The following is a 21,055-nucleotide window of genomic DNA, read 5'->3' on the forward strand; positions in this document are numbered from 1 at the left end:
CATTTTTAAAAAATGTGTTTGACTAAGTTCTTAAAGGCCCTATGAGGAGTTTTGAACTGGCCGAGAAACAGACTGAAAATGATACTGATGCCTCTTTATGACCTTCAATAGCAAACAAGTCCATCAGCAGCAACACTGACACCTTCTCTGTTGTCATTTTAAATGCCTGAAACCACCCTGAGGGGGTAGGTTTCAGACCAGATGATGGACATCTTGCTTCAGAAACAGCCTTTATTTGACTGTTTTCATGGTAAATAATCGCATTGCCTGATAAAGTTGATTATTAAAAGACAACAGGCTGAGGTTTTTGTTGAAAACACTACTTTTACATGTATAGGACAAGAGATAAGAGGTATCACTTTGTCCACAAGGGGGGCGCCAGAATCGATACAAAACAAAAGTTCCTCACAGCACCTTAACAATCAATTAATTGATAGTCGATTAATTGTTGACATCCCTAGTACACAGTCATAGCCATAAATGCAATGGTTCTAATAATTGGCACAATCATTTATTTTGGTTTTCAGCCTTCGTTTCCTCATTTTTGGTTTCGGCCAAGAATTTTCATTTCTGTGCATCCCTAGTTTTAAACATGCATTTTAAGAAAAGGGTTCTATACTATTAAGTTACTCAACTTAACGTAGCACTGGTTTGATTGAAAAGGGAAATCATAGTAGTCAGTACCTCACATGTTTTGAAGTCACTAATGGTCGAGCTCATCTAATGTACTGGTAGCCAGCAGGATTGTGAACTCCACAGATGGTACTAGAAGCAGCTCCAAAGCTGCACAGACACTGCGGGTTGTGGACAATGGAAATCATCCCACAGGAAAACGGTTTAAACTTTCCTTCCGCTGGTGAACGTCCAATAAATAAAGCATTGCTGATACACTAGTGATGCTTTATGTATGCTGTGACTTATATCCCAGATTTATGGCATCTAAACGCCTGCCTGTCTGTCTATCTATCATCTATTCATCTGTCTAGAGCTCGAGAGACTAACGACCAGAGTTGGTGCTGTTGTTGAACAGGAGAAACAGAAGTACAGAGATCTCACAGCACTGAGGGGGTCGAATATAGATAGTTAATAATCAATGCAAAGTATTTTGATGACGTCTTCTAATCATTCAAAGTGCTCTTCACTACATCTCACATTCACTCAATCACACACGTGAATCCAGTGATGACAGTGTCATTTAATACTCATCATAATCTAACACACTGAAAATGTCACCTTGAGGCATTCTTCAGCAGCTCAGTATTCAGCCCAAGGACACTTTGACATGCAGACTGGATGAGTTAGGGGCAGAACTGACAAGCCTCAGGTTAGTGGACAGCCCACTCTGTCTCCTGAGCCACAGCTATCCCATCATTGAGTTAGAGATGTGCTTCACTGGCTGGCTCCTTCCAGGGGAGAGCGTGTCCTGCAGCAGAGCGAGGAGGGTGTTCAGACATGTTGAATGCTTCATCTGCTGAACTGAGGGGGTGGAGGAGTTAACTGGTGATGGTTCTGAAGTAGGACAGCACAAGGCACTTAAATCACATCATTACCAAACAGGTCAAGGTGACTGTCGGACCGTCAGTCCTTGTTTTCAGTGGAAAGGAGTTACAGTGTAGCGTTTGAAGGCTGTTAGCATCCAAATTCAGAAGGAGGAAGTTGTTGGTTGGGTGAAGGTCCTGAAAGAAATGGTTTAGAGTTAGAGTTGATCAGTCTGAGGACTATCAGGACAGAGGATGTCATGCTGTTGATGTTTCTGAGAGTGCACGTTTCTCATTTTGTACCTTGATCTGTTGTAACCTTGGTCCCATCACCAACCATATAAATGTATTTCTTTTACCAATCGTAACATTCACACTAATAATAATAGTTAAATATAGTTAAAACAATTGAAATAAGAAAGTAAATAAATTAAATTTTCACAAAGATACAAGGACCCAACAAATGATTTGTTTACTCTCTTAACAGAGGGGTAAGAAATACTCTTAAAGAATAGAGCGACATCTAAATATCTGAAGTACGTAGATTTCCCTCTAGTGTTTCTAAATGTGGGAGCTGATCTCTGTAATCTGTACATTTATCCTCAATTATATGCCTTCATTAATGACTATTTGTCAAGATTCTGTACATAACAGCACGGTCACACAAATGACAGCTCTTATTTTTCATCCTTAAAGTAATTCTTAACAACTGAGGCAGATGAATGAATGGATAACTTTATAAAAGTAAAACTGCAGGGAATTCAAGACAGTTATGTCACACAGCAGTGTATAGGAGACGTTCCTGAATGTCCTCTACAGTGGTGAAGTGACTGATCATATATAACATGGTGTATGTAACCTGTCTCTGAGTGTGTGTGGGTGAAAGAGATAATGGGATCTGTGTGTTGTCATGAGGTGAAAAGGCTGGATTGTCATGTAGCGCACACACTTTGCATGAGGTTACAGTATTCACACCGACAAGCGCTACTAGAGATCTCCTTCTTATCGACTCAAACAGTCTGAGTTCAAAGGAGCATCGCTGACGTCTCATGAGTGAACAAATGATTGATTTCACAGTTTCATGGCTAAATCATTCAAATTCATCTGCATTGTAAACTGGGATGATGGCCATCCCTAAATAAGTGTGTGTTTACATGGTTTTGTGTGTGGGTGTGGGACTGTTTAAAGTCTCTAACTTGGGCTGTTTCAATTATCCCAATGGTAAACAAGCCCATGGCCAACTGGTAAAAGTTCTTAGACTTTGGTATAATGATCTTGGCGTCACTTTGAGATTACCAAGAAAAATCTGAAGCAGCTTCAAAGACTCAGCCGTGATTGGTACGCTCTATTTGTTCTGCAGTTAACTCACAACTCGCAAGAGAGAAAATCCTCAACAACAGTTTTCACAGTTTGTCTTCATCTCAACTTCAATTTACTTGTATTTCTTTGGACCTGTACTTGTTTTTCTTGAGTTTCAATCTCTGTTTGTTCTGCAGTTAAAACTCGCAGCTCATCAGAGATTTTCTGTGGCTCTCTGTTGAAGTGGAGTAAGAAAAGACACCTGTGGCCACAATAAAGCTGAAGAGAATGGAGCCAGACACTTAGACGCCTGTACATTTTTAAACTGACATGTAAAAAAGGCCTGCAGACTCTTGCTTCCTCTATGAACATTTAACATTAAGATTCAGCTGCAGCACCGTGACCAATATTGTTCATTTTGCATTGAATCCTGCAACTGTGTGACCTTGGTGCCCCAGAGTGTGATTGTACATAGCATTACAGCGCTGCAGAAGCACATGAGGCTACACCTGTACAAAGACACTGCAGGCTTTACACACACACACACTCAGATGCTCACACACACAGTGCTTTTCCGCCATAGGTTTTCTTTTCTACCCCTTGTCGACAGGACTCTCTTTGTGTACCAGGACTTCTTTCCAGCTGCTATTTCCTGTCCTCTCTGTATTTCAGTTTCTCTTGGGCATTCATAATGGCACCTAAAATACATCACCAATGGTGCACTATGTGACGCTCATGTCCTATTGTGGGCATTACATGATGCTCACAAGGGGCACAGGATTTAATCATTGAGCTGAATGGGCGTCCCTCTGTTACCCCTCTTAAAAACCAACTCTGTGTGGAGTTTTTAGCTGGTAATAAAACAGACTGAAATTAACACTGGTGTCTTGATATGAATAAGCAAACGAGGCCATCATCTACCAAAACAGCCTCATATTTTTGAACAAATATTCTGTGTGTGTGATATAACTGATGGATAAAAACAGCGCGATTAGAAGTGTTTATGTTTAAATGGCATAAACAATGTTTAAATTTTTAAACTTTCACTATCATACAGAAGTCAACAGTTGACCAGTTGGACTTACAGAACAGACATGTCACATAGTCCTGCAACATCTAGCCAGTCAGATAGTGTTGTGGGTGGGACACAAGAGGAGACAGAGTAAGTGAAAACAGACCCAGAGGGAAGCCAAAGCGGCACACTTTTAATTCATTAATTGTTTTATAATCTTTTATAGCATAACTGAAGTCCTGTGGGTAAAATTTCAGCTTTAAATGTCTGTTCAATTACATTGGGCACCAGACAGACAACCTAGTGTGCCGTTTGAAAACCTCAGGGCAGAATCAGTAAGGCAAAATTTGAAGACAAAACCACGCTAGCAAAGGAAATTATAGAAAAGTTAATTTAGCTTCAATCCAGGTCAAATAAATACTCTAACACAGTCCTCAAACAAGATGAAAACCAAGAGAGAGAGAGAGAGAGAGAGAGAGAGACAGAGAGAGAGAGAGAGAGAGAGAGAGAGAGAGAGAGAGAGAGAGAGAGAGAGAGAGAGAGAGAGAGAGAGAGAGAGAGAGGAGAGAGAGAGAGAGAGAGAGATGTAAATGAAATAGGATTCTCTGTAGGAGGACACCAGGAAAACAAAAGGATATTCAAATAACATTAAAAAAAAAGAGAGAGAAGCTGTCGTTTACTACAATACCTGAAACAATCTTTTAAACATCCAGCAGTCAAGGAGAAACATTTCCATGGATTATATGTGTTCATCCAGAGAGAGAGAACGAGGACAGCACTTGTGGTTTAAAGAAGCCATCAGACATCCAGGGGAACCGCAGGTCAGTCCTTGAGGTGAGAGGTGAGAGTCCTGGCAATGGGAGGGATGAAGTGGTAGCTTTTAATTTTCAGAAGTCTTTAGTGTCACCAGATCTCAAAAAAGTCCAAAACAACTTCAGCAGCTTCACTGGAGCAAAAAACAACAACTGAAAAATGTAGCCTGCTCCAGTTTTGGGTTACTTTCCCCCCACGAGCAGTTGATCTGGATAAACTGTTTATTTTCAGTAGATTCAGCTACCAACATTCCTCCTTCTGCAATGAGTCTCCTCTTTGTTTTTCACTCACACACAGGTCACAAGTGTCAGTAATCACCTCACTCTCACAAACTAGCACTCCTCTACCACTCTGCCTCTCTTTTGACTGACTGTAAAATAAAATGCTGATATAGATAATCGGCCAAATGTTGAATACCAGCCTTGTTATCGGCAAAAATCAACACAAAATTAAAGTTCCTCACTACGCAACACAGTTTTGATGTGTTTAAGTTGAACTGAGATAACTCTCTTGAGGCCTTTGATCTGTATTCAGTCCTCTGAATCACTCTGTAAGAAAATGAGGAGCAGTATCCAAAAAATATTTGTGTCTGTATATCTCTGATACTTTATGAACGTCACGTTACTGTTCGGAAAGATTCCACACAAATGGGTCAGATTACATGACGGCCAGTCTGAAATTTACAAAACTTATTTACTCGTCTTTATCTTGATTGTGGGTGAGTCAGTACACAGTATTCTGTGTTTTGAGTTTGTCCCACTCTCATTTCATTCTCCAAGGGCGACGGACACATTCGACCGTAGCCTACACATGTGCCCAAATGCAGATTGACTTCTTCAAGAAGTCAGGCAGGAATAAAAGTCTGCTTCGGGTGCATTGAACAAGAGAAAGAGAATACTTTATGATAAAAGGTCTGAGCTATGGAGAGATAGTGGGATGAGGTGAAACAGAGAGTGCTCCCTGGAGTTGGAAAGTTAAAGGTGTAGACAGCTGAGCCTGAGGCAGGAAATGACTATGCATGTTTATTATGAACTTAAAAAGCATTTTCCTTTATAAGAGGTTGACATGATAGATTGTGGCAGGGAAAGTATATTTGGTGGTGTGCATTTGTGTGTGTGTTCACTTGTGTGTGTGTGTGTGTTTGCATTTTATTTTATTAATGTATTTTCAAATATGGAGCGAGGGGAAATTAGATATTAACTGAATACACAAAGTTAGCAATTAAGTGACGAGAACATAAACAAGATAAATGTGTGTCCTCCAGAGTTTATTGCCTCTACAGCTCCACATTAGAGACACTGAGCTACACAAAATAAGTTTCAGAAGCACTTTAATGTTATCTCAGTCTCTGATGAACGAAACGTAGGAACCCTGCTCTAACATGTTGATAGTTTAAATCAGACTGTGAGAAAACATGGTCTTTTTTTGTATTTAACTGGTGTATTTCATGTTGAATTATCATCGCCTTGTGGTTGAAAAGATACATCCAAAATGGTTTCATTTATTGTCATCTGAAAAAAGCCAGATGAAACCGTCATGACAAAGTGTGCTGAATTGGAGCTTAAGAAATCCTCTGCTGACTGTTGTCCTTTACGAGTGGTGTGAGGCCTTTCTGCTGTTTCTGACAATAATCTCAGCACAGACTGCTCGTACTGCTCAAAACTTTTGAATTGAAGAAGCTCAATGGAACACACAGGCTGAGTGGACGGGTTATATTTACCTCTTAAAATGAACAAGTAAAGAAGTTTCAAGCTTGATCCAAAAAGGCATTTGGTCTTGGTAGAATGTCTTGAAGACACTTCACCTCTCCTCTGAAATGTTTCTTCAGTTCTTACCAGACTGGTGGAGAGAGTTAGAAAATATTAGCCTCCAATTTACAGCTCAAGGACAAGGGACACTCGGGAGTTCAGATTTTGGACAGAGAAGACTGTTGGATGCTTTATTGGATTAAGAGCTAAGGAACTTGAAGGCCAAATCAATACCTTCAATCTTTTGGCCTTCTTCTTCCTTTGCTCTGTAGTCAAGATGTGGCGCTCACCTACTCATTGTTGGCCCTTTCAGTGGTGGTCAGGGGTCATCATGAACATCCCGATCTGCCTACAGGCCCTGTACTCCTCTGTAAAGAGCCTTGGTGTTTATTTCGACAGTGCCTTTAAATTTGAAAAACAAATCTCTTCTGCTGTTAAGTCCAGCTTCTTCCAGCTGAGACTTATAGCTAAGGTAAAAGCCTATCTCCCTCCCGAAGATTTAGGGAGTGGTACATGCCTTTATTACTTCTAAGCTTGTTAGTGTAATTCCTTGTATGTGGGCTTAGATGTGTTGTCTATTTAGAGCCTGCAGCTTGCTCAAAACGCTGCTGCTCGCCCCCTGACTGGCAGGAAAAGAGGGAGCACATCACAACTGTGCTGTGTGCTCTCCACTGGCTTCCAGTCCGTCACAGGGTTGATTTTAAAATTGCACTTTTAACATACAAGGCTCTAAATGGATTGGCACCATACTACTTGGGCTAAAAACTCAGCTTAAAACCCGGGAGATTGAGCCTTTGGAGCAGCGGCCCCCGAGCTCCGGAATGGCCACTCCATTTACGGTCGGCCCCAAATGTTGAATGTTTTAAATCTTTGTTGAAGACCCGTCTCATTTCTCTGGCCTTCTCCTTGTGAGGAGGACATTAATATCCTGATATGTTGTGTTGTTTATTGTTGTCTTCATGTACTTTCTACTTTATACCTTGTAAAGCACTTTGGCCAACACTGGTTGTTTTTAAATGTGCTATATAAATAAAGATGACTTGACTTGACACGGCCCTTACACATCAATATGGAATGCACTGTGTGCTCTGACTCCTGTCTATCAGAACCAGGATTCGCTTTGTCAGCAGCCTGAGCTCCAATTGCTCTTCTGTAGGATCAGACCACACCCACCAGCCTCTGTTTTACATGCATACGATTGAGCCTTTGCCGCCCATGACTCTGTTGCCAGCTTTCCTTTCTTGGGCCACTTTGGAAGATACTGAACACTGCAGACCGGGAACATCCCACAGGAGCTACTGTGTGCTGAGATGCTCTGACCATCAGTCATCTAACTAGCTCAGGTTGCTCTTTGTCAAAGTCACTCACATCCTCACTCTTGCTCATTTTTCCTGCTTCCAACACATCAGCTTCAAGGACAAATGTTCGCTTGCCTAACATATCTCACCCACTGACAGGTGCCATTGTAAAGAGATAATCAATGTCATTCACTTCGCCTGTCAGTGCTCATAATGTTGTGTCTGATCGGTGTGTGCTTTGGCGGGCCGCCCACGTATCGTCTGTGTGAGAAACACTGGGCGTGCATCCTTAACTGCATAATCAATCAGTCTTTCACAGCAAATGTTATCTCAAGACATGTTAAAAGAAGAGCAGGGCTAGACTGTAGTCTTTGTTATATTATTTACAAAAACCCAACATTATTCCACCATGAGCAAACACAGGTAACAAACAGAGACCAAGTAAAACCTCCTTTAACAGGATGAAACCTCAATCAGAGCCAGACTCATGTTGAATAGCTTGGAAAGAGGGATAGAGGAAGTGTATAATCAATCAATCAATCTTTATTTGTATAGCGCCAAATCACAACAAACGTTATCTCAAGACGCTTTTACAAACATAGGAGGTCTAGACCACTCTATGTCAATATATATCTAATCTATCAGAATATATATCTAAAAAAGAAATGTTCATCAAAGACGACAGCTTGGCCATAATCCTCCTGTCAGCCACCACCTCCACAGGGTCCAGGACTGAGCTGGCCTTCTTCCCCGGTTTGTTCAGTCCTGCTCCAATGTGGCGTTCGTGTCCGGTGTTAGCTCTGTTAGCATGATGCTACTCTGCTAGTATTCCCTCTGGTGCTGGGTTAATTAATTAATTAGTAATTAGTTAAAGGTGACATATCATGCAAAATTGACTTTCTAATGGTTCTTTACCTGAAATATGTGTCCCTGGCATGTCTACAAACCCCCCGAGAATGAAAAAAATCCATTCTGCCCCTGTTTTGATTTCTCCACCTTTCTGTAAATGTGTGTGAAACGAGCCGTTTCAGACTTCAGTGTTTTTGTTACGTAACAACAATATCCGGTCTGTCACGGAGTCAGAGCTCGGAGCTTGTTCAGCCCATAGACTGTATAAAATAATACTGAATCCCTCCCCCGTTTTTCATTACCTGCACAAATGTGTGCTAACAAGGAGATTAGGAGGGAGGCATGCTAGTTGTAGGCTGTCCTAATAAACACAAAGGTCGGTTTTACTCCCCACGTCTGCAGATTTGAAGATCTAGTGGATGATTTTTATTTATCATGGATAAGTGCTAGCGCTAGTTAGCATAGCTACATAGCTACATGTCCTAGCTGTAGCTGTGTACCAAGACACACGTCGACATACTGACAAATAAAACAACAAGAAACACAGAATCTGTGACCAATCCTTCAGAAAGGTCCCGCTGCCTTTCTGGCAGAGGTCGGTTTTACTCCCCACGTCTGCAGATTTGAAGATCTAGTGGATGATTTTTATTTATCATGGATAAGTGCTAGCGCTAGTTAGCATAGCCACATAGCTACATGTTCATAGCTGTGTACCAAGACACACGTCTACATACTGATAAATAAAACAACAAGAAACACTAAATCTGTGACCAATCCTTCAGAAAGGTCCTGCTACAGGCGCCTCTCCGTCAGGATCAGATTCAGAGGGTTGAAGTAACGCGATCTCTGAGCAGCCGTGTATATTCAGCCAACATGTAAACATTAGATCAACGTGCTGGAGAGCCGAGGCACATCCACTTCCGGAGGGGGCGTGGTCAGAGGGAAAACAGAGTGTTCTGATGAGGAATGAAGAAGAGGACTTTTCAGGCAGGCCAAAATCTGATTTCAAAGTGTTTTTTTGAGCATAAACTTTAAAGACATGTTTTGGGGACCTCTTAGACCAATATATATTGATGAAAAAAGCGTGATATGTCCCCTTTAATTAATTACTTAGTTAATTCATAAAGAGAGAGACAAGGGGTAAACACACAGAACAACAACCATAGCTCCTACAGATTTTTGGCTACAGTGCTAGTGTCATGGGGGATATAAGTAAGGGTGCTATTTCCAGGAACACTAAAATAAAGTTAACAGACTGATTTTGTGATGGTTATTAACTTTGATGGAACATGAAAGCTTTAAAAGTCCCCCTGCTGCTGCTGTCATGTCTGTGCACCTCTGTTTAGCGACCGGTGTAACGACTAACTTCCACCTAATCCACCGGAGCTGATGATGCTTGCTTCCTCTGGCCCTGCTCTGTTGTGATTCTGCTCCATCTCAGCTCCGGCAATCCAAAGCCCCTCACAGCAGATACACAAGACTTCTGTTTATGCCGAAGCACAATGCATCAATCAGCCCAGATCGTATTTCACTTTTAAAAAAACAACAAACTGTTATAATGAGCAGAGCCAGGCTTTGTGTCAACTGGTCAGAGGTTATGAGAGACCGATAAAGACAACATGGATGAAGAGAAGCTCATCATGGAGGCAGAAAACCATTATTTCAGTAATTACCGCAGGAAATCCTATGTCTTGTGACCCCAGCTGTCAAGGTGTCGCATGGTATTGACGGTCATGAAAGCACAGCAACAAACTGCAACAGATTCTCAACTGCATCGCAAACTACAGTTCATGTTTTCTTCGTGCATTGCCAGATTTTTCTTATCTTATACTTTTAAGTTCAATTCCAACACAACAATCTTTCTCCCAAAGGCTAAGGGCCAACTAGATATCACTGTGACCTCTCGATGTATACTCCACACTCTCCGTACACACACGCACAAGCACATCACCTCACCTCTCACTGGGGGCCTGCTTGACATCTTCCCACAGGAGCTCATCTCTGGCAAGGCTTTCTTGCAATCGTTGGACCTCCATGCTCGATTGAAGACTTGGATCACACAGAGAACATATCCAGCCCTGCAGCTCTAACCTCAGCCTACTGTTTCACCCACACATCCAGACCAGTGAACAGAGCACTAGTTTGCTAATGAAGATATTCCTCCCTATATCCTTTATTCTCTTTAGATATCTTTATTCTCTACAAGCTTGTCCGTGCCTCATCTTCATGTCTAGGACAGATTCTTTCACACTCAAACCCCTTTCTTCTGCTTTTTGCTTGATCTGCTGCATCCGTCCCCACTTGTCTCCTTATCCATGCCTTCTGACTTGGCTACAGATGTTCTTGTTTCTTCTTTGTCCAACCTCTCTGGATAAATTAGAGGCACCTCTCAGCAGGCTAAGCTGACCCTTCCAGGTCTGTGGTTGTCAGACTCATTGTGTGTTTACAGAAGCTACCTACAGGCAGCTAATGGAAAATGGTGTAAATCCAGACACCCAGTGGACCTCCTTGTCTGTCAATCACTTCTCACCTCTTTCTCTGCCTCCTAACCTGCTGCTGAAAGTGTTATCTTACAATCCTAAATAGCTATTTTTTACTCCTTTTAAAACCCACTTTTCCACCTAAATGTTTTACCAAAAGCTACACAGTGAACACTTTGCATTTTACCACCCTCCTGCTGACTCCACCTGTCCAATATCCGCCTCTTGATTTCCTTTTACAATTTCCCCTCTCCCAACACAAACCACCTTGCTTTGTTTGCCATGTTGGTCACATCAATACTTCCCACCTGGTTGTTACTCCCAGAGCAGCTTAAGAAAAGTCACTTAAGACAGAAGTATCCATCCAGACCTCTCTTTTTTCTTTGATAAGCTTTAATTGTATATCCACTAAAACAATCCTCTTGATCTCCACTGAATCTCTATTCATCCGACTACTACTTGTCATCCCAGAGGACTACCACGCTAGTAGAGCAGCCTCTCTCTCTCTCCTTCTCGATAAACCTTTTGGACCTTACAGTCACAACCACAGATTTTCCTGCATACTATTCAGAAACTAGAAGTCACAAGCAGTACATAAAGAGAACCTTCAGGGTTCTGTTCTAAGTCCCCTCATATTATCCTTACACCAAATCACTTGGCTCTGGTATTCAGTCTTGTGGCTTTCCTACCAAAATATGCGGACAAGATCAAGCTAAGGGTCCGGAACTTCGACCGCATCACATAATTCTGGAGCCTTTGATTATACCACAGCGGGGTAACTAAGGTCTGCCGTCACACCTTTGTAGTCATACATTGAACCCATTCGCTGTAGTATTGATGTTTCAGTGTGTGTTTTACACAGCTTTAAAGCACTGCAGTGGCACAGGGAGTGAGACGTGTAAACAAACAGTGCGAGCATCACATACGTAAAGACTTACACACACACAAACACTGCTGGCTGCTACTGTAATGATGTAAAATAGGCCTTAAAGTTTCATCTCCAGTGAATTAAGCTGAGAACTGCTACGTGTCATTCTAATTCTAAGCTTCTTCTGCTGCCAGCATCACTGCTGTGCATTCACTCCTTACCCAGAAGGTAATATGGGATTGTTAGGGACCAAGCAGTAAGGCACAAGACACAGGTGTAAGTTTCACAGAGAAGTGGGTTTTTTATTTTACCCAAAATTAGGCCAACCAAATTCACAAACCAAACATATAAGAACTAGGCCTATAAAAGAGGTCAACTTAACATAACTCAATTTAACACAACAAAAGGTGAAGTGTGAGCTAAACAAACAGACCTGACACAATGAGACATCAAGGAACTTATATAGTGGTTGAGCCAAACCAAGTTTAACTCAAGGGGTAAACAAAATGGATGCTTAATCAAACTGAATTAAAAGTAATACTAACTAAGCCCAAACCCCCCCCCGTGACATCAGAGCCAATGGTTTGCTCCACTCAGCTGGCTTCAGCATAAAAGTCCCTTTCACCCTTGGCCACGCCTTTTATTCATTCCAGGAAGTGCCATGCTCCCACAGCCAGGTAACTCACTGTGTGGCTCCAGCCATCACAGGGATTATCATCTAGGTTCGGCTTATTTCACCCCTAGACCACTGCTGTTTGCAGTAAAATGTGTGTTACCTTAAAATAAATAAAAATGATAATAAAAAAAAATAATAATGATGATAATAATATAAATGATAATTGAAAAACAATGATAGTAATATAAATGATAAATTAAAAAAGAATTATAATAATATAAAATGATAAAAAACATAAAAATATTATAATAATAATAATAATAATAATAATAATAATAATAATAATAATAATAAGATAATAATACAATAATACAATAATAATAAAGACAATTAATAATAAATAATAAAAATGAAAATAAATAAGAAAACAGCAGAATCAGTTTGAGTCAATTGACAAATTGAGGCATTGGGCATAGTACACAACACACAAGTAAAGCTTTAAAATGTTTTTAAAATACACCAGTTAGAAGATGTTACACTACAAATGTCCATATATACTGTAGATAATAGCACTGGAGGTGGGTCAGGGACCCAGAATAGCTTAAGCATCAATGAATCTAAAGGTAATGGCTAAGACGCTAGCTGTGGCATGTCCACTTGATAGGGAAAGATCAGTTCCCAAAAGTAGTAGCTGTATTGGCTACAGAGTTTGTGTGTGAGGTATCAGAGGCTATTTGTAGTCCTTTATTTTTAGTTATTCTGCTGTAGATGCTGCTCAGAGGCTCAGGGTCCGTCCAGGTGATGTTATTGCTTAATTTAATCATGTTGAGAAGGCTGAGGTGGATGTTACTTACAGCACCAAACCAGGGTGTCTTAATAAAAGAAACAACAGATGCAATTTATGTGAACAAAAACAAAACGCTGTGCATTTTATATGATAAAAACCAAAAGTGAGCATGCTAATGAGGGTAGTAGTCTTTGCATGGGACTCTGTACGTCTGCAGGTAAAGGAAGCCTGAGGTTTGTTCAAGCACCAATCTGAAGTTCGCCACCACACTCACATGCCACTGGTTTATTATCATTACCCTGTTATTATCATTACCCTCGAGCCATCAGGGCTCCAATCACTCTTTTGCTGCCTCCATACTCTCACCTGAGAGCTGAGCTGCCATCTACTGCTCCAGCTGCTGCTCATAAGTTATCTAATAAACCCAATCCCCGGCCAATCCTGTGGGATCTAAGTCTGCATCAAGGTATTAGTTGAGCATCTGATGCTTATATGTCAATAATAAAGATACTTCTATAAGCATTACTGTCATTCCTTGTTCCTTCCTCTGCTTAACTTGGTTTGGCATTGAGAGAAGCAACAAGGTCTAAGCCTAGACGAATAACATGATCCTTGTTTTTGGAATAATCAATTCCCTGAACTCAAAGTGATAAAAAGTAGGGAGTCCAGGAAGTCAGACTTTTTGAGTTATGTTTATGATGGAGATTCTTTACAAGGTTTTTTCCTCACCTTTCGTTTCTCTCTTTAATACATTTGTTTGCCCTGTGGGTTTTTTAATAATCTCTTTGATTGATACTCTGACTGCTTGCTCCTCTTTTTAGCAACATCCCCATGTTGCCACATCTTAAGAGTAACTAATGCATGCAGAATATGTTGAAACACATTGTAATACATGTAAATAAATGTAAGTGTCCTTTATCTTTAAAAGGGACCCAGATCCAGCAGAGTTTCCTACAAGCAAACACATTTGCCTCTATGTGAAATAATTCTTCCAAAGAATAACATGTTTTCTCCTCACTGCTTGCAGTTAGACAAACAGCCTCTCAGATGTGTTTACTCCCTTTTGTTAAGTGTCTCTGGCATGTAACCCAGTGAAGCGATGACAGGTGTAAACAGCACAGCTATCGGTGCACTGTGGAGCACATTATACATTTTTCACTGGGTATGCAAATCTGACTCAATATTGTGAGATATCTTAGGTGTGTGAATTGCATTTTAAGATGCTAGAAGAGAAAAACCTCACACTCAACTCAAACTCAAAGTAACTATTCCTGAACATGAAATGGTGTTTGCTAAACCTTGGAAAGCCACAAAATGTGCCAGAAGAGTCTGGGTTTGAACACCAGGGTGGATTTACGGTGTAATTAAAGCAAGTAAATCCTCTTTTAGGAACATGTGGTTGATTAACTCACCACGAACATGCGCTCTCACTAGTCTAATGTTTCATTTGTGCAGGTGAGAACAGATAACTGTATTTATTTTCCACCTTAACTCTTCTTCCCTTTCCTTCCTGCAGGCTGCATGAGGGATTTACGCTTCAATGGTCGCTACATGCCACTGGACAGCCAGCCTCGGGATGGGGTTTCCCAGGTCAGCATGCAAGGCCTGTCCCCTGGGTGTTCGTCAGACTCCTGCAAAAGGAACCAGTGCAGCCCCCCCTTCACCTGCGTTGACCTGTGGAGGGTACATGAATGCAGGTACAATCAAAAACCAATAAGCATCAGATGTGACTGCACAGTTGAGTACATTCACACTCGTATGTGCGTCACAAACACTCATCACTTTGACAAGGCCTGACGACATGCGTTTAAACCAACTCAGTCAACCTCTGAAGTCATTTTTCAACTCGTGACCTTGTGAGTGTGTTTGTTCATAACCGCATAGATGTGCTTTAAAATAGTTTGGCCTTGACCACCTTCAGAAGACTGGAAAATGGTTGAAGAAAAAGCAACCCTAAGCCTCTATTTGTTCAAAGGCTTTGGGAATGATTTGCCAATTTTATGGATGGCATTTGGTGGCATAAAAAGCCTTGCATGTTCACAGAGAAATGGGCTTTAAGGAGGATAAATGTGGCAGCCAACCACTATCCAGTTAATGTAGACTCCAAACAGAAAATAAAAGGCCAGGCTGGCATGAGAGAAAGCAATTGCCAAGTGACAAATGGAGTTGCAAAACACCAACCAAATTATTTAAAACAGATAAATCAAATCACCAGTTCATGTGACTTTAAAAACCATCTCAGACATGCACCTCTTAATACTAATGTAATTGCAATTTAATTTGTTGGCCTGAAGAGAATAACAAATCATTTAAACATTAATCACAAAACAACAGTCCATTAGATAGCACGTTGCACTTTTAATGTCACAGGTCTTAATGTGGTGAACCGGAGAATGCATATAAAACTCACCTTCTTTGGCTTCAATAATTATCTGAGCGGTATTTCCACTCTATATTTTATATTTCACATTAAGGCCAACTGTTTGAATGACTTAATGGAGACATGTTAATTGACAACAATATGCAGATTTCAGGAATCAGTGTCCACATATCCGAGACCTTCAGGTTGTCAGATATAAAACAGGTGAATTAATTTTCTCTCTAAAGGTAAATGATAAAAATAAAAGAGCAGGATGTGTCTGTTTGGTTTGCATTTCTTGTAGTATGCTCTTTCATTAACATTCAACAATCAGTGATGTCATGATCTGAGCTAATCTGGCATCCCTCTTGTTTAATACTTGGGTGACTTTTTGAATGAGTTGTCCAGAGCATCCCGAGGTCTTCTCCTGGGGTCACTCTTACACACTGTCAGGGTTCCCACATGTCCTGGAAAACCTGGAAAACAGTTCACCAGTTTTCCAGTACTGGAAAATTGGGGAAAAAGTAAAATGTCATGGAAAATCACATATTGTCCTTGAAAATTATTCCAACATGACTGTGTGCGACCTGACACGATTAAAAAAAACCATCCTCATTCATTGAAAGCTGAGTGCACACTGTGCTGGAAAAGACAGCGACACTGATCGGTCCGGCTGCGGGACTTTTTACACATCTTTTCTCATGGTCATAATCATGCATTCACAGAAAATGGGGGTATATTGTTTATGATTTATGGTAAATTAACTTTGAAAGAAGTCAAAGAGTCCTATATTTAAGTTAAAGAGTGAGCAGCGGAGAGCTCGGGGGTCTGTGCCTCACAACTTTCTCTGCAGGCTGAGAGCTCAATTACCGTACTGAAGCTAGTAGGAGTTCAAACTCCAGATAGTGAAAACAAAGGGAACAAAACGAGCGTCACAGCTGCACAGAAACAAATAATAATAATAATAATAATAATACATTTTATTTTGGGCGCCTTTCAAATCACCCAAGATCACCTTACAGATAATAAAAACAGTCATCATTAAAGGTGACATATGACGCTTTTTTCATCAATATATATTGGTCTAAGAGGTCCCCAAAACATGTCTTCAAAGTTTTTATGCTCAAAAAAACACTTTGAAATCAGATTTTGGCATGCCTGAAAACCCCTCTTCTTCAGTCCTCCTCAGAACACTCTGTTTTCTCTCTGACCACGCCCCCTCAGCAAGTGGATGTGCCCTCGGCTCTCCAGCACGTTGATCTAATGTTTACATCTTGGCTGAATATACACGGCTGCTCACAGACCCGCGTTACTTCAACCCTCTGAATCTGATCCAGAATCTGATCCTGACGGAGAGGCGCCTGCAGCAGGAACTTTCTGAACCATTGGTCACAGATTTAGTGTTTCTTGTTTTATTTATCAGTATGTCGACGTGTGTCTTGGTACACAGCTACGAACATGTAGCTATGTGGCTATGCTAACTAGCGCTAGCACTTATCCATGATAAATAAAAATCATCCACTAGATCTTCAAATCTGCAGACGTGGGGAGTAAAACCGACCTCTGCCAGAAAGGCAGCAGGACCTTTCTGAAGGATTGGTCACAGATTTAGTGTTTCTTGTTGTTTTATTTGGCAGTATGTCGACGCGTGTCTTGGTACACAGCTACAGCTACGACATGTAGCTATGTAGCTATGCTAACTAGCACTAGCACTTATCCATGATAAATAAAAATCATCCACTAGATCTTCAAATCTGCAGACGTGGGGAGTAAAACCGACATTTGTGTTTATTAAGACGGCCTACAACTAGCATGCCTCCCTCCTAAGCTCCTTGTTAACACACGTGTGCAGGGAATGAAAAACGGAGGAGGAGTTGAGTTGTATTTTATACAGTCTATGGGCTGAACAAGCTCCGAGCTCTGACTCCGTTACAGACCGGATATTGTTGTGACGTAACAAAAACACAGAAGTCTGAAACGGCTCGTTTCACACACATTTACAGAAAGGTGTAGAAATCAAAACAGGGGCAGAATGGATATTTTTCATTCTCGGGGGGTTTGTAGACATGCCAGGGAAACATATTTCAGGTAGAGAACCATTAAAAAGTCCATTTTGCATGATATGTCACCTTTAAAACATCATAAAGACAAACAAACAAACAAATGGAAAGAGTCATAAATAAAAACTAAAAACTAGGGAAGTGCAGAGAGTCCAGTTAGAGGGAGTAAGCCAGTTTGAACAGGTGAGTTTTGAGTTGGGATTTGAATGATGTTGTGGAGTCCGACTGTCTTACATGTAGGGGGAGGGAGTTCCAGAGTCTGGGTGCTGAGCAGCTGAAGGCTCGGGCACCCATGGTACTGAGGCGTGACGGTGGAATGGTTAATAGTCCAGCAGAGGTTGAGCGGAGGGAGCGGGAGGGAGTGTATTCATGAAGGAGGTCGCAGAGGTAAGTGGGGGCCAGGTTGTGAAGAGTTTTGTAGGTGAGGAGAAGGTTTTTATAGTGGATGCAGTATTGTACAGGGAGCCAGTGAAGTTGGATGAGAACAGGAGTGATGTGGTCAGATGATTTGGTGTGGGTGAGGATCCAGGCGGTTGAGTTCTGAATGAGTTGCAGTCTGTTGATGAGTTTGGTGGGGAGTCCGGTGAGGAGGGCGTTGCAATAATCAATACGGGAAGTGACGAATGAGTGAACCAGGATTTCGGTGCTGGATTGGGACAGTGATGGGCGGAGTCTGGAGATGTTGCAGAGGTGGAAGAATGCAGTCCAGGTGATGTTTTGAATGTGTGGTGCGAATGAGAGGGTGCTGTCCAGAATGACGCCGAGGCTCTTGACTTGGGGGGAGAAGGGTACAGGGAATCCGTCGATGATGATGGGTGGGGCTGGGATGTGTTGAGATTTTGAACTGCATGTTGTAGACATCGCTGATCACAATAGACATCGCCACACAGGAAGACAGTTTAAACTTTTATAAACCTCTGAGAGCGTTCAAAACTTCACTGAAAATGTCCTGGAAAATGATCTCTGGAAAAGAGTGGGAACCCTGACACCTTTACCACATGATTTGAAAGTTGGACCATGTTTAGCATTGACATCCAACATTTTAACTTAATATTTGTTTTAAGAATATGAGAGACCATAATGCCACTTCTTGTGACATGTTTTTTATTGGCCTGGTCGTTCACTTTCTTCCTTCAACACTAAAAATCTGAGATGACTGCAAAATAATGTCCCACTGCCAAACTGCTTGAAGGTCACTGAACATAACATGTTCATTTAGTTTTCTTTTGAAATGGATATCTCCTCATTGAAAAACAAATGAGCGAGTAAACTCATTCAGCTTCAGAGTGATCGGCCGGGTGTTGCATAAACTGATATCAGTGCTGTGACGGGGGAGCAGTAACGCTGAGCAGCTTCAAAGTCAGTCCCACAGTGGTTCATATGGCAGCACAGATTTATTTTAACTGGCCGCTGCACGTGTGTGGGTGTAAACCTCTTAGATTTGACTAAATTGTCTAAATGAGCACAAAACGAAAATGAATCATTTGGATCACTTTAGAACATTAAAGCAGGAAATAAGCTACGTTTTGGCTGATAAGGAGAAATAGATACAACAATGAAGCCAAATATCAAGGCTGATCAGAGATGGTGAAGCTGTGGGTGCACTTTAAAGATTTTCGGGAGGATTTTACATCTCTGGCAAGTCTGAGGAACACATTTTCTCTCTGCTTCAGTGTTTGTGTGGTAAACATGGCAAGTGGCTTCACAGTAAACACCAGGCTATACTGCAGCGAAAGTTGAGCCAGTATGAACATTTTGCCACAAAAGCCTTAGTGCTCAACGATCTCTATAGTCTCATTCATAATGAATGAGGACGCAGTGTAATTGTCAGTCTAAACATGGCCTCAGAGAGACTTTTAAAAGTTAAAACCCCACAAGAGCCAGTGTTTTTTGCATGAGGCACGTCTCCCGTTAAAAGGCAATGAATAAGGAAGTGAACCCCATCTGCTTGGTCACTGAGCTAAACACGTCAAATGTCAGGGGTGGAAGTAGACATTTTTTCAACCCTCTGACCGTGATGGGATTCACACTTCTGCTTGATCAACATTTCACATGTGCTGCTGTATGACGTTCTGTACCAGGACAAGTTGTTTGTCAGCTGGAAATGGGAAATGCTGTGCATTGAAAAGCTGCAGCAGACTAACAGTCCTCTCCCGTGGCACAGACCCAATCAAACACAGAGTGCTCTTAGCCACATGCACTAATCTCAGCAATTTTTCTGCCTTTGGAAACATCAGCCTCCATTCAGCAAGTGAAGCCTCCTTGCTTTTAATACTGCCTTCCCCTCTTTTTCACTCCTCTGATCCACTCACCCACATCATCCATCCAACAGCCTTTTTCTTTTCTGCACAATGGCTCTCATTCTTGCACGCCGCCCCTCATTTCTTGGTGTGAATGGCTCTCATCTTGCTCACTCCTGCTCGGTTTTTTAACCTCTGTGCCACTGCCACACACGAAAAAACATACACAACTTTCACATACGCACTCACAGTTTACAGCCCCATTCCCACCCCGAGTGCTTGTTTGCCTTTTGCTCTTTTCACCACTTGAACTGAACCTCACAAAATGACTGGGGGTACAAAGTCCAGTGAGTCCTCTGAGCATAGGTGTTTGATACCTTGTTACTAGGGGCAAGAGTTCAATCATCAATAATTTCGTCCTGCACATGGGTTTCTTTTTCCTCTCCTCTCATGAGTATGAAATAAATTAATACATATCATTTTGAAATCAGTCTCTTTTGCATTTTCTTGCATTAATGAATCTGTTTTAATACCTGATCTAAACCAAATGCAGTCAGCCCTCAGCAGTCACCAATTACTGTGAGTGAGGGTGTATGCTAAGGTAGGTAATAAAACACTCGACACAGGACTGATATTTTCATTGCTAATGGCAGAGATAAGAGGGAGCAAAGAGGAGAGGAGAAGTGGGATCTGCTTGACTGACAGGTGTTCAACACCTACACAGACTCCAAGCAGGAGTAATTAAGACTGAACACTGAGCCTTTGTTATGGCACAATGATCCCACCAACCAGGAATTACCTTTTGAAATGTGTTGTTTCAAAAAGCTCACTCTGTTTTTCCTTACATTACCAAGTTAGATGACACTTACAGCTAGAACACAAAGACAGGACATAATGTGCTTCAATATATGATTGAAAGAGCATGCTGTCTTTGGTTTCCTTGGACAGATATTCCTGCTTGTATTGGCCCCTTATGACATAATGAAAGAAAAATCACAGACAGTCTCAGATCTGGACTAAAAAAAACCTGAAGAGGTGCTATCTGAGGACTCTCATGAGCATTATTGTATTTCTGCTCCTGGTAAAATGTCGAGAGTGGAATCAATAAACCCCTAAAGTCAGCTCTGCAGATGAAGTTAAGAAGTGAA

At 41.4% G+C, this 21,055-nt stretch overlaps 1 protein-coding gene across 1 annotated transcript in view; it reads left to right on the forward strand.

The window, feature by feature from the left end:
- Nucleotides 1-21,055, forward strand: part of si:ch211-186j3.6 (neural-cadherin) — a 351,776-nt gene that overhangs the window by 295,155 nt on the left and 35,566 nt on the right. The window contains exon 34 of the mRNA XM_034679695.1: nucleotides 14,765-14,945. Coding sequence (XP_034535586.1) covers nucleotides 14,765-14,945 — 181 coding nt within the window. The remainder of the gene's footprint in view (nucleotides 1-14,764; nucleotides 14,946-21,055) is intronic.

The sequence above is a fragment of the Notolabrus celidotus genome, chromosome 3, assembly GCF_009762535.1.
Source record: "Notolabrus celidotus isolate fNotCel1 chromosome 3, fNotCel1.pri, whole genome shotgun sequence".
Classification (NCBI taxonomy): domain Eukaryota; kingdom Metazoa; phylum Chordata; class Actinopteri; order Labriformes; family Labridae; genus Notolabrus; species Notolabrus celidotus.